The following is a 12,559-nucleotide window of genomic DNA, read 5'->3' as shown; positions in this document are numbered from 1 at the left end:
ACTCTGCAAGGGAAGGTTGCCAGGATGACTCTAAAGGCCCGTCTTTGTATCTGCTGCATCAAGTGCACTTGCTTCTGTTACTGTTGTGGTTGTTGTCTCTGTCATAATCTTGATCCATGAGTTTCTGAGACCCAAGTCTCTATTCTCTAGGCCTAAGATGCATAGGTCAAATTATTCAGTCTAAATCAATGGTCTTTCCTCCTTCCTGGAGTCAGAAGGGCATCACTGGGCGCTTGTGTGGGCTTCAGCAGTTCTAACAGTATGATTGACTTTGCTTCCATCCCTGCCTACCCACCTAACAGCTTCAGGTTACCTGTGCTAACCACAGCCCCATCCGATCACCAAAGTGCCAGACTTCTCCCCAGCTCAGCAGTGCCCTTGAAAGACAGTGACATTTCTCTTCAATTTAACCTTCTCTGCCTGGTAGCCCATGTTCTTAGGGCAAAGGGGTCTGTTGGACAGGTTCATACCTGCTTGCAAGTTTGGTGGGATAAATAGTTGCTGCTAAGGCAAACTGTGCCTTGTAATCTGAACTGCTTTACAGACAATCTCTCAGATTCTGCAAGGTGGGAGGGTCCTTAGCAATCACCCCCTCTGCCATTTCTGAAACACCTGAAAAGTCCTGAGAAACCAAGTAGGCGAGGCTGGCTCTACACAGTGGGGCATAGGATGAATGGAGGCCTCTTTCTTCTCAGTTGTGATCCCAGAGTGCATACCTGCTTGTTCCGTGCATGCAACATGTATGGAGAATAACACATGTGTGTGTAACTTGAATTACGAAGGTGATGGGATCACATGCACAGGTGAGTCCTCTGTTTTTCCTTGGGAAATAGGAGCAGGCACTGGAGAGGAGTGGGGTGTGGTCACACCTGCTGGGCTGCACCCTGACCCTTCCACTGCCTGCTCAGGCTCTGAGACAATGCCTGTCCTCTCTAGGACTCTTTTCATCAATGGTTTGCTCACAGTTACCCTGCCTGGCTCCCAATTGTAAAAATTCATGGTTTTAAATTTTTAAACTGCTTTGCATGACAAGATGTGATTGTATTTCATAGTGTTTTCCAAACTCAACAAGTAATCAGTCTTGCTTGGAAAATTCAGAAGCTGACTACAGCATTAAGATGAGAAAGTGAAGACTGAAGACTGCATATCCTCTGGCCCAGTTACCCTGTCTGTCAGTGAGAGGAAACCCAGAGCCTTTCAAACACTAAGCAAGCACTCTGCCACTGAGCTACAGCCAGCATAGGCAATGCCAGTCCACAGTGGTTTAGGTGTGTGCTTGGCACACAGAGTCTGAAGTTTAAAGGTGCACAAATGACGAAAACGTTTATTCTGTCTTGTATAAGACTTTGAAGGAAGGCTTTCAGAGTTAGCACAGCTAGGCTGTAGGATGGAGAATGGAAAGAAGGAAGCGAACCTCCACCCCTTCAAGAACACAACTCAAATTGGCAAAAGTCAGATCTTCTGCCGTTCTATTGGCTGGCACTCATCATATGTCATACCTTGCTGGAAGAGAGCTGGGGATGCCACCTTCTCGTTAGACAAGTCATAACACAGTCCACCTAAAACTCTGTTTACAACAGAAGAAGGGGCATGGTGAGCAGCCAGCCACATGTATTTTCTAAAGTTTTCTATGAGCAAGACTTATGAATAATAGATATTGGCAGGCCTGCCCTGTTGTAGCCCAGACCCACCTGTGTAGGGACGGTGGCACCCGCAGTGGGCTAAGATGGCGCCCTCCCATATTAACCATCCATCAAGACAATCTCTCACAGATGTGGCCACAGCTCAATCAGCTCTGGATTTGAGCAGTGTCTCAAGTGAGTCTCAAATGATTCTAGGCTGTGTCAACTTAACCAGGACACGGACATGGACAGATAGACACACACATGCATGCATGCATGCACGTACTCGTGCACACACACACACATACACACATACACACACACACACACGGGAGAGGAGGGAGAGGAGAGAGAGAGAGAGAAAGTCCTAACAGCAAAACCATTCTAAAAACTGCCAAAGCTATCCCATGATTATATGACAAGACTGTCAGGGTGTCATAAGGACATGAGTCATATACAAGCTAGTACAGAGTTAACAGATCACAGGGACCTAAGACACAGACATGATGACCGTCTTACCCATCCACTGTAAGAGGCACATGAAGCCCTCCACCCTTTCTCTTGCAGTTGTGGATTTCTGCAAACAGAACAACGGGGGCTGTGCGAAGGTCGCCAAGTGCTCCCAGAAGGACACACAAGTCTCTTGCAGATGCCAGAAGGGCTACAAGGGGGATGGCTACAGCTGCACAGAGATAGACCCCTGTGCAGATGGTGTCAACGGTGGATGTCATGAGCACGCCACCTGCAGGATGACTGGCCCAGTGAGTGCCACTCCCCTGGGGACATTTAGGATAGCAGCCCTTTGTGCCCAGTTCAGCCTGGTGTCCTCAGCTTACCTGCCCTTGCTTCCCCTCTGGCCTCTGCTGCACCATCTTCCTACCTTGGTGTGTTTCTACTAAATGTCAGTGTATCCTCAGCAGAAAAGGCTATTATAGTCAGATTTAGTGAAATCCATGTCAGGTCTATTGTTTAGTTAACAGCTTCTTCGCTTCCACTACAACCAGGTGAGACCCTCATATTAAGGGAAGCTAATAGGCTACAGAGCAGTGGTCCTCAACATTCCTATTGCTGCAACCATTTAATACAGTTAACCATGTTGTGGTGACCCCCCCCCCAACCATAAAGCTATTTTCATTGCTACTTCATAACTGCAGTTTTCCTGCTGTTACAAATCTGTGTTTTCTGTTGGTCCTAGGTGACCCCACTGAGTCGATTGACCCCCCCCCCGGGGTCTTGACCCATAGGTTAAGAACAACTGCTAAAAATGACACACACACACACACACGGCCTCTTTCCTACTCCTTATAAATCTATCATGACTCCAGATATAAAGTTCACTAAAAAGAAAGAAGTTGGTAATAATTGGCATAAACGTGACACCTCTTCCAGTCTTCAGGAATTGAGTCAGTGCCCCCCATTTCTTTGTTGGGAAGAGAGCTGGTGTGACACAGTGCCCCATACCAGTTACAAACGGATTTACAGCCAGGCAGCCATTGAGACTTAGCTCTGAACATATACAGTATGTAGCTAGAGTTCAACCACTTGGTGTCTCTGAGCCTCAGTTTCCCCACATGGGGCAAACCTAATAACAGAGACATCATAGCATTTGTAACATTAAATGAGGACACTCTCTGGTTGAATCAGTGGTCACAAAGCAACAATTGAGGACTGTAGTGGGTGCCAGGGATGTGCCCTCTCCCAAAAAAAGGCAGTCCTCACATTCAAGAAGCATAGTCACAGGTGGAGAAAGGGAGATGCTTAGTACAAAAATCAACAGACGACCCTGGCACCAACTGAGAAAGACCACGAGCAGAGATCAGGCCCAGGTGTTGGAATGGTGGGCAAGAGTTGCTTCCTGCAGGTTGCTTTGGGTGAGGGGCTCTCTGAAAAAAGCAACCCTTATGCTAAGAAGGGCAGCCTTTCACACAAGCCTGCACAAGTGCCAGACAACCTTTATCCTGCTTGCATGGGGCCCAGCACAATGCCTTTCTGAGCTGCTCCTGTGCCAGATGTGTGTCCTCTGTGCTTGAGCTTTTTCCCGGTCTCCTGCCCTCTTCCCACAGGGCAAGCATAAGTGTGAATGTAAAAGTCACTATGTCGGGGACGGACAGGACTGTGAACCCGAACAGCTGCCCCTTGACCGCTGCCTACAGGACAACGGACAGTGCCACCCGGATGCCAGCTGTGCAGACCTTCACTTCCAGGGTCAGTGTGGCTGGGACCCTGGCCCAAAGCACCCATCTCTTCAGGCTTGTGTGCAGGGGTGAAACGAGAGATAAAACAAAATGAAACCAGAACTAGAGAATGCACACATGATCCAGACCCAGTGAGGCAGGAGAATCAACTCACAATTGACCTTGAAGGCTAGAACTAGCGGGCTCAAAGGACCTTCTCAGAGCTTCCCTTTCCCACGAGGCCTAACAAGCCTCACAACCATTGGCTGGGATTGAATCTGGAAAGTGCAGATTGGTGTGGTGAATAGCAAAGAGGCTGTCCCTCACAGCAGTGATTTCTTAACAGTTCTTTGCTCCTCACACAGAGACTGACGTATACCATGGGCACTTCTGAGGATGACTGGGAGACGTGGCTTCCTGGGGTGTCCTGGGCTACAGTGGGCCTGTACCTTAGAAGTCCTCCTAAGTCTTTTGCTTCTATCCCTGCCAGTCAAGCAGGCTGACTTCATCTCTCTCCTCTTCTAGACACTACTGTCGGCGTGTTTCACCTACGCTCCCCACTGGGCCAGTACAAACTGACATTTGACAAAGCCAAAGAGGCCTGTGCCAACCAAGCTGCTTCCATAGCTACGTACAACCAGCTCTCCTATGCCCAGAAGGTGGGTCCCCAACTAAGCAGATACCTCAGGCAGAGCAAACAGGGAGGGTGTGCAGGAAGCCACCTCTAAAGCTGGAGGAAATTCTCGAGACTGGCCTCTTAGAACCAAGCACAAGAAGACCTGAAGCAACGATAAGAGTTCATCATATCCAAAGTCAGCCATCTGCCATGTGCCCAGCACTGTGTAGGGTGTCACGTCAGCATCCTTACCACATCCCTGGAGATAGATGTCACTCCTTCAACACACAGGGAAACTAGGGCTCAGAAAGATTAAATGAATATCCATCATCACCCAGAGGTGGCACATCCCGGAAGCAGAGTGAAGTGCAGATGTCACAGGGGAATGCCAGGAAGGCCAACAACCACAGCCTGGGCAGGGCCCCTCTGAAGTCACAAACCAGTCAGCACTCTAGGGCATTGGTTAAAGGAAGTCCTGGGGTCAGTAGGCTTCCAGCCCAGCCGGGAGGAAAGGCTTTCTAGTCAGGCTGCTCTCAAAGCCTCTGGAACCAGAAGCCCCGCCCACTTGGAAAAGCCAGCACACAGAAGCTGCATGCCGCTGGTCCTTTCCTTGCAAGGATCTGGCACCTGGGGAAGCCGGGGGGGGGGGGGGGGGGGGGGGGGGTGGGGGGGGGGGTGAATCTTGTTCACAGTGATTAGAGCCACTGAAACCTCTGTGTGTGTGTGTGTGTGTGTGTGTGTGTGTGTGTGTGTGTGTGTCCCAGTGTGCATGTACAGAGCTGAGAGAAGTGTGGCATGCTGAAGGAGCCTGACATTCTACTACTGAGAGATTTGGGATACACTGGGCGTGTCTGGGTCTTCTGGGTGCTTGCTTGATGACTTTGTGCAACTTACTTTGTCTTGCCTCAGTCATCTTTTTTTAAGATAACTTTCTGAGAATTTCAGACCTAAGTACCATATTTACATCATCTCTATCCTTCCTCACACACAGTTGTACACACATGCACATGCACACACCCCCGCACAGATGAGTCCATTTAACGTTGCTCACATGAGTATTATATAAGTTTATATGAGCTGATGACACAGGTTTGGGAAACTTGCCAGGGAGCTCATCCCTGGAGAAAACTAATTTACCCTCTCAGCAGCCATTAACTGCCTGTAGCTCTTCATCTAGGGATGAGGCTTGTGAGATGTCGCGCATTCACGTTGTCATGGCAACCAGGGTTACCATGCAGGTCTTGTTCAGGCAACCATATTGTTGTGAGGTGGTAGGTGCAGGTTCCCTAGCAGATACACAGACACTTTTCTCTCGGCTCTTAAGAGTCTTTGTGTCCCCTCTTCAGCTAAGCCTTGGGTGTGTGAGTTGGGTTGTAGATGTATATCAACTGATGCTGGGCACCTCACAGTCACGTGTTTGCAGTTTTTGATCAGTTATCGATCTCTGTAATTGTCTCCATCTGCTGTAAAAAGAAGTTTCTTTAATGAGGGGTGAGAGCCATGCTTCCCTATATGATAATGATAAGCATTTAGAATACGGTTAGAAATTACACTAATGTAAGACAGTGGCTCTAGTGGGTTCTCCTCAAATGTCCATGGCTCAGCAGCCACAAGTAGGCTGTTTCCAGCACCAGTCAGTGAATTTCCTCCTACTGACCAGGCCCTAAGTCCAACTAGACAGCTCTTGGCTTCCTCCAAGATACAAGTACCATCATCGCACCTTTGGAAATATCTTGTCGTGTTGGTTGTTGTGGCTGGGTAGGACCATTGATTGCTTCTCTCCCTTGGCAGCTTGCAAAGCACCTTCCCATGCTAGTTCTCAGGAAGGAGAACTAGCCAAGAAGAACTCCAAGCCAGTTCCAGCTTGATTCTCCCAAGTCTTATGTCCAAATAAGTGTCTTCAACAATAGGCTCTTACCCTCAGGTTCTGGGAGACAAGGAAGAGCAGTCACCAAAACCTATATTGTCTGGGGGTCTCCTGGACCCCACTGATCAACAGTGGGATCCCATGCCTGGCACTGGGAGTTGTAGATGACTATAGTTTCTGGGCCTAGCAAACATTATCACCCTGTACCTCAGTCATCTTAATGATCTGATAAGGATTTTAAAATTACAGCCACACAGGGGTAAAGGAGCCAGTGATAATGATGAATTAGAATTCTGTCATCAGAATTCTGCTTCATTCATACGCATAAGCATTTGCCCCAGGGTAAATTCCGTCTCAAAAGAGAAGTAAGCATGAAAGGCCCGGGCACCAAGAGCAAGAGGGTACCACGGTCGTTTACCCAACGGCTTGATGGACAGAAATTTAATGACCCACTATCTTCCAGGTACTGTGTAGGCCCCATAGAGTGTGGAATTAACCAAATGACTCCATAGCGAACAAGACGTTATAATAGATTCCAGCCATTTCCCTGTCTCTGCAGGCTAAGTATCACCTGTGCTCAGCCGGCTGGCTGGAGAACGGGCGGGTTGCCTACCCCACCACCTATGCCTCTAAGAAATGTGGTGCAAATGTTGTCGGGATTATAGACTACGGATCCAGGGCCAACAAGAGCGAAATGTGGGACGTCTTCTGTTACCGGATGAAAGGTCATTGCCCCATCCACTGCAGGATCTTTGTCTGATTCCCCAAGAGTGAGCAGGGTGTCCGAAGCCTCACCTTACTGGGCATGGCCCCTGTGCCTTTCCTTCCAGATGTGAACTGCACCTGCAAGGCAGGCTATGTGGGAGACGGCTTCTCGTGCAGTGGGAACCTGCTGCAAGTCCTCATGTCCCTCCCCTCACTCAAGAACTTCCTGACAGTATGTACCCTGTCTGCCTCAGTTCTCGTCTATAAAATGGGGCAGCCTCCTGGGATGGTTGTGGTCTTTAAACGAGTTGGTATTTTGACACTGTAAGCATGTGGAAACTGATGGATTCCTCAATGCAATGCAGATGTTACCTGCATTTGCATCTAAAATAATTTAAAAAACTGATCAAACAAACAAAAAAAAAAATAACATGACTATTTCTTGTCTTACAAGCACACCATATCTGAAGAAAGTGGACACATGTTTGTCCTTCCACAGAATCAGAGTTTTTTAACAGTAAATTCACAAGCCATGTCTACTTCATTGTCTGTAATTTACCATGTCGTCATTTATGGTCTTGGTAATATGACCACTGTCAACCACAGGTTCTTTTATTCTACCATCAATACTAACTCTTGAGCCATCTACTTTATTTCACACACTAATACACATATACATAGGTGACAGATTGGCTACAAAAGGGTTAAAGAGGCCACAAAGCTCAAAGAGGCCTTATGGAAGGCAGAGGAGTGACTCAGTGCCCAGTTACCCCAGGTGCTTAGATATAAAAAGAACCTGACAACAGAGACTGGAAAACAGCCTGGAGGATCAAGGCAGGTGAGGCTCAGGGTTGGGCAAGTCTGGCTCAACTGCAACTGAATGGACCTCAGCAAACAACAGGCACTATGCTGAGCTGAAGACCTGGAACACTCTGGCATTCTCTGCCCATCAATCATGAGATGCATGCACCGTACCTGATAGCTGAATGACATATCAGTGAGAACCAGTGTTAGATGTCTCTCCTTCTATGGGTGAGGAGGTTGTGTCTACACCAGGAAGATGTAGCATAAGTACATAGGCAGTTCTCCTTCACTTGTATGAATGAGTTATGTATCAGCCTGTGCATCACGGTTCCTGCTAGACAGATGGCTGTGTCTTTGTGCATATGTGAGATACAGAACCACCCTGCCTCCGAGTTTGCATTCAACATGGAGCACAACATGGCTGCTGCTGTGTAATGGAGCAGTAACTCATGGCAGGACACAGGCACAGTCTGGCAGTGTGCAGTAGAGCAGTAATCAGAGCGTCTTAGGGCTGTAGGACTCATTAAGACATCATCGTGATACTCTCCCAAGGTCCGTGAGAGGAAGTACAGAGGAAGTCAGACTTTAGCCAAGCAAAAGGGTATTCTCACAGGCTTCTCCAGCTTCTCCAGCCACCCCAGCTCCCACACTATGGTGGCCCATCTGACATTTTCTTCTGTTCCCCAGGAGGTACTGGCTTTTTCCAAGAGCTCAGCCCGAGGCCAGGCATTTTTGAAACATCTGACTGACCCGTCCATCAGTGGTACTCTATTTGTGCCACAGAACAGTGGGCTACCGGAAAATAAGGTGAGTGGAATTCCTAGTGCCTACACTTTAGACAGGCGTGTTATCTGCCACCACCATAACAGTACAAATCACTCCACCAGGCATAACGGTGCAGGCCTGTAATCCCAGCACTTAGGAAGTAAAAGTACAGAACCTTGTAACAAACAAACAACAATCCCTACCCCAATATGGCAGTTGACAGTTATCCAGTGCACATCCGATGAGTAGCTGCTGCTTCAGGTCTCCGCACAGCCAGCTGTCCAGGCTGGCCTGGGGATGGCTTTGCCCTACAGGGTTCTCACAACCAAGCAGCCTAACCCAGTCATGCCAAGGAACAGGAGTGTTGGGTGCTGTTCAGTCTCTCACATTTGATAATGTGACACCAGCCAACAGCTCACAAGGCTGAGCCCAAAGTCAGGGGAGGAGCTAAGGGGCCAGAGGCAAGGATCTGGGGAGGGGAGAAGCATTGAGACCTGTGGTGTAGTGAGTCCAACACACCAACCTTCCTCAGGATATGGCCCAAAAAGGGCTTGCTCAACTCACCTGTGGAGACTGACCAGCAGGCTATGAGCTCCAGGTACTACCCAATCACAGGTCTGAAGAGAGACGCCTCTGCCTGCCTGGTACTCACAGTAGATACCTCCAGGAAACTCACTTTAGAGACTGGAGATAACTCTCCATGTGCTAGTTCTATATGAGCCTCAGGAACGACCCCAAACACCTAAGACCTCATTATCTCCAACTGTCGCTCAGACCTAAGACCGTTCATGTGCTTTGTTTCTCTTAGAGCCTGTCTGGGCGGGACATTGAGCAGCACCTCACTAATGTCAACGTCTCTTTTTACAATGACCTTGTCAATGGTACCGTCCTGAGGACTAGCCTGGGAAGCCAACTGCTCATTACCTCCAGCCAGGACCAGCTCCAGCAAGTATGAAAAGTCCTCTGGGCGTACTGAGAGAACTAGAAAAAAAAAAAAAAAAACACATGCAAAGTTCCAGTCAGAAACGTGACTGATGCCAACTATTATAATATGAAACTCGGCTTTAGAGCCACAGGTCAGGGTGGCATTAATGCAAACGGTGGCTGTAACATCATATGTTCACAGGCCACCCCAGAGCCTTGGGAATAGTCTGGCATCAGGAGCTGAGTAGTGAGTACTTGGTATTGTTGGATTCTAAGTATCCAAAACCAAGGGACTCGCTCCCCCAGAGAACTCACGACAGGACTCACTGCAATAACATGAGGTTTATTGATACTGGTGCACCAGGGCTCCCTTGTATGCAGACAAAAGAGCCCCGAATTAGAGTTGGGAGCAATATTTATACCATATTCACAGGGCTCATAAAGGCAGTTTTACCTCTTAATCAATAACTACAAGGGCTGACTTTAATAGCTGTTCCCAAGCTTGGTTTCCATTCCCATGCCCGGTTGCTAAGTAATCCAAATTTGTACCTAACAAAGAAGGTCAGCTTAAGTAGCTTCTATTTACCCAGGTTTTACTGTGTTAAGGGCTAATAAACTCCTATCTTGGGTCTTTCTTCCTGGAATGTCTGTTTGGGTCTTTGGAATGTGCCACATATGTGGCAGAGGATGGCCTTGTTGGTGTCAGTGGGAGAAGCAGCCCTTGGGCCTGAGGATGTTCAATGCCCCAGTGTAGGGGAATGCCAGGGAGGGAAGGTGGGAGTGGGTGAGTGGGTTGGGGGCACCCTCTTAGAGGCAGGGGGAGGGAGGATGAGATAAGGGGTTTCTGAATCGGAGACCTGGAAAGGGGGAAACAATTGAAATGTAAATAAAGAAAATATCCAATAAAAAAAGAAATAAAAATAAAAGTAAAAGTAAATAAATAAATAAACAAACATACATTTGCGCTTACAAGTCAGATGACTGGGGAATGAACCTTTGCCTCTTGTGAGGACTTAGTCTACCCAGCTTCTCTGAGCTCAGTTTCTCCATCTGATAAATAGGGATGAGGGTGAAAATGTTAATGATGGCAGTGGTGGTGGTGATGGTGGCGGTACTGAGGATGGTGGTAACTGTGAACTCTAATCCATAGGCTGTCAGGTCCAGTCGTTCAGAGTTTGTAATATGGAAACACTGGGCCTGACAGGATGAGTCCTAGGGGCCATGCTTTAGGCGAGCCCCTCTTCAACATCTGTGCATATCCGAGCCACCTGAGGTCTCTTAGAATGTGACTGTAACTCCACAAGGCAAGACACACGGCCTCAGTAACACTTATACCACAAGCTAGTGCTTACATGGTGTTTATCACCTCTCTAGAGGTGTGGTGCGAGCCAGAGCCCAGAGCCAGAGCCTCGAGGTTTACTGCTTACTGCTCCAGGGCTCTTGAACAGGCCATTTTCCTTCTGGTAGCTCATCTGTCACGTGGAGGGTTGGAGCAATAAGCCCAAAGGTCTCTGCAGCCCTCAGATCAGCTTGGTGTTGGTGGTACAAAGCCAGTGGGTGTTTGAGAGTACACAAGGGAGGTTAGGTGGAAGCCTAGGCTCTGAGGCCTGAGAAGCCAAATGGAAAACCTGCCTGTGTGGAGGAAGGGGAAGGAGGCAGCAGATCTCATGCACTCTCTTCCGGTTCCCCAGGAGACCAGGTTTGTGGATGGAAGAGCCATTCTGCAGTGGGACATCATTGCCTCCAACGGGCTCCTCCATATCATTTCTGAGCCTCTGAAAGCCCCTCCCTCGGCAGCAGTGAGTACTCAAGGCTCCTGGTGAGGAGCCAGGAAAACCAGGAGTCAAATACGCACTCCCCAGACAGCCACCGGCCTCCAACCCTTCTGTTCGCTGATCAGAAGGGAAAGATGAGTCAGGGGAACCAGTGAAAAGGAAGTGAGATGTCCCAAACTCAGATTTCTCTGAGCTCTTTGAACCCCAATTTTCTCATCTACACAGTAGGTGCCAAGGGGTTCACAGCACTTCCCTATCCTGGGGAGAATGCAGGGAGAAATGCTGAGTCCTTAAAGCAGTTGCAGGCTGCACAGCCTGCATGCTCAAGAAAGGCTGGCTATGGTTATCCTAGCACTTTCCCAGGAGCACCTAGAAAGTTCTATAGCATGGTGGTTGTGCAAATAAGCTCCAAACCAGATTAGCTTTAAAGCCTATTCTACTTCTAGAAAGCTGCAGTTTGGGCAAGTGCTTATCCTCCCTGCCTCAGTTCCCCCATCTAAGAATGGGGGACATGACTGTCCGTATCTCTTCAGGTCATCATACCAGGCCCTGGCAGTGATGAGGCCAAGGACTGTGTACATCCGACATTATTTTCTGAGTCACTCCAAGATGCCTGGGCAAGCAAGGGTAAACTCAGACATCCTCTCTGGGGGAATCTCCACTTTAAGAACTGGCCCCTTTCCTTTCTCTGTGCAGACGGCTGCCCACTCTGGCCTGGGAACAGGCATATTCTGTGCTGTCATCCTGGTCACTGGTGCGATTGCTCTGGCTGCCTACTCCTACTTCAGGCTAAACCAGAGAGCAATTGGCTTCCGGCGTTTTGAGGTGAGAGAGAACTGAGAAGGGGATGGTGGGTTGCCTTTCATGTGTTTCTGTGCATGTGAAGGTAGCACACACCTGTGATCCCAATGCTCCGCAAGCTGATGCCGCAGGATCAGAATGTGCTTGCGTGCGTGCGTGCGTGCGTGCGTGTGTGTCTCTGTGTGTCTCTGTGTGTGTGTCTGTGTGTGTGTGTGTCTGTGTGTGTCTGTGTGTGTCTGTGTCTGTGTGTGTCTCTCTCTGTGTGTGTGTGTGTGTGTGTGTGTGTGTGTGTGTGTCTGTGTATGTGTGTTTATACACATACATATCTGAGGTTGTCCTCTGGCATCCATGTGCATGTACACACACTGGCACAACACCAGATGTCCAAGACTGGGTGATTTACAAAGAGCCTGGGTTTATTGACTTGTGGCTCTGGAGACTGGGAAGCCCAATACCAGGGGCTGGGATAACTTGGCTTCTGACAAGGGTCTCATGCCACCTCACCT

The 12,559-nt window shown here is 48.7% G+C and overlaps 1 protein-coding gene across 3 annotated transcripts in view; it reads left to right on the top strand.

The window, feature by feature from the left end:
* Stab2 (stabilin 2) overlaps positions 1-12,559 on the top strand; it is a 170,818-nt gene that overhangs the window by 153,870 nt on the left and 4,389 nt on the right. For all 3 annotated transcript variants that reach the window (XM_076919878.1, XM_076919877.1, XM_076919879.1), the window contains 10 exons: positions 696-803; positions 2,190-2,383; positions 3,686-3,827; positions 4,322-4,455; positions 6,839-7,004; positions 7,110-7,216; positions 8,476-8,595; positions 9,362-9,502; positions 11,169-11,276; positions 11,949-12,077. In XM_076919878.1, coding sequence (XP_076775993.1) covers positions 696-803; positions 2,190-2,383; positions 3,686-3,827; positions 4,322-4,455; positions 6,839-7,004; positions 7,110-7,216; positions 8,476-8,595; positions 9,362-9,502; positions 11,169-11,276; positions 11,949-12,077 — 1,349 coding nt within the window. The remainder of the gene's footprint in view (positions 1-695; positions 804-2,189; positions 2,384-3,685; positions 3,828-4,321; positions 4,456-6,838; positions 7,005-7,109; positions 7,217-8,475; positions 8,596-9,361; positions 9,503-11,168; positions 11,277-11,948; positions 12,078-12,559) is intronic.

The sequence above is a fragment of the Arvicanthis niloticus genome, chromosome 22, assembly GCF_011762505.2.
Source record: "Arvicanthis niloticus isolate mArvNil1 chromosome 22, mArvNil1.pat.X, whole genome shotgun sequence".
Lineage (NCBI taxonomy): Eukaryota > Metazoa > Chordata > Mammalia > Rodentia > Muridae > Arvicanthis > Arvicanthis niloticus.
The sequence above is the reverse complement of the archived record's forward strand: the minus strand, read 5'-3'. Positions and strand labels throughout refer to the sequence as shown.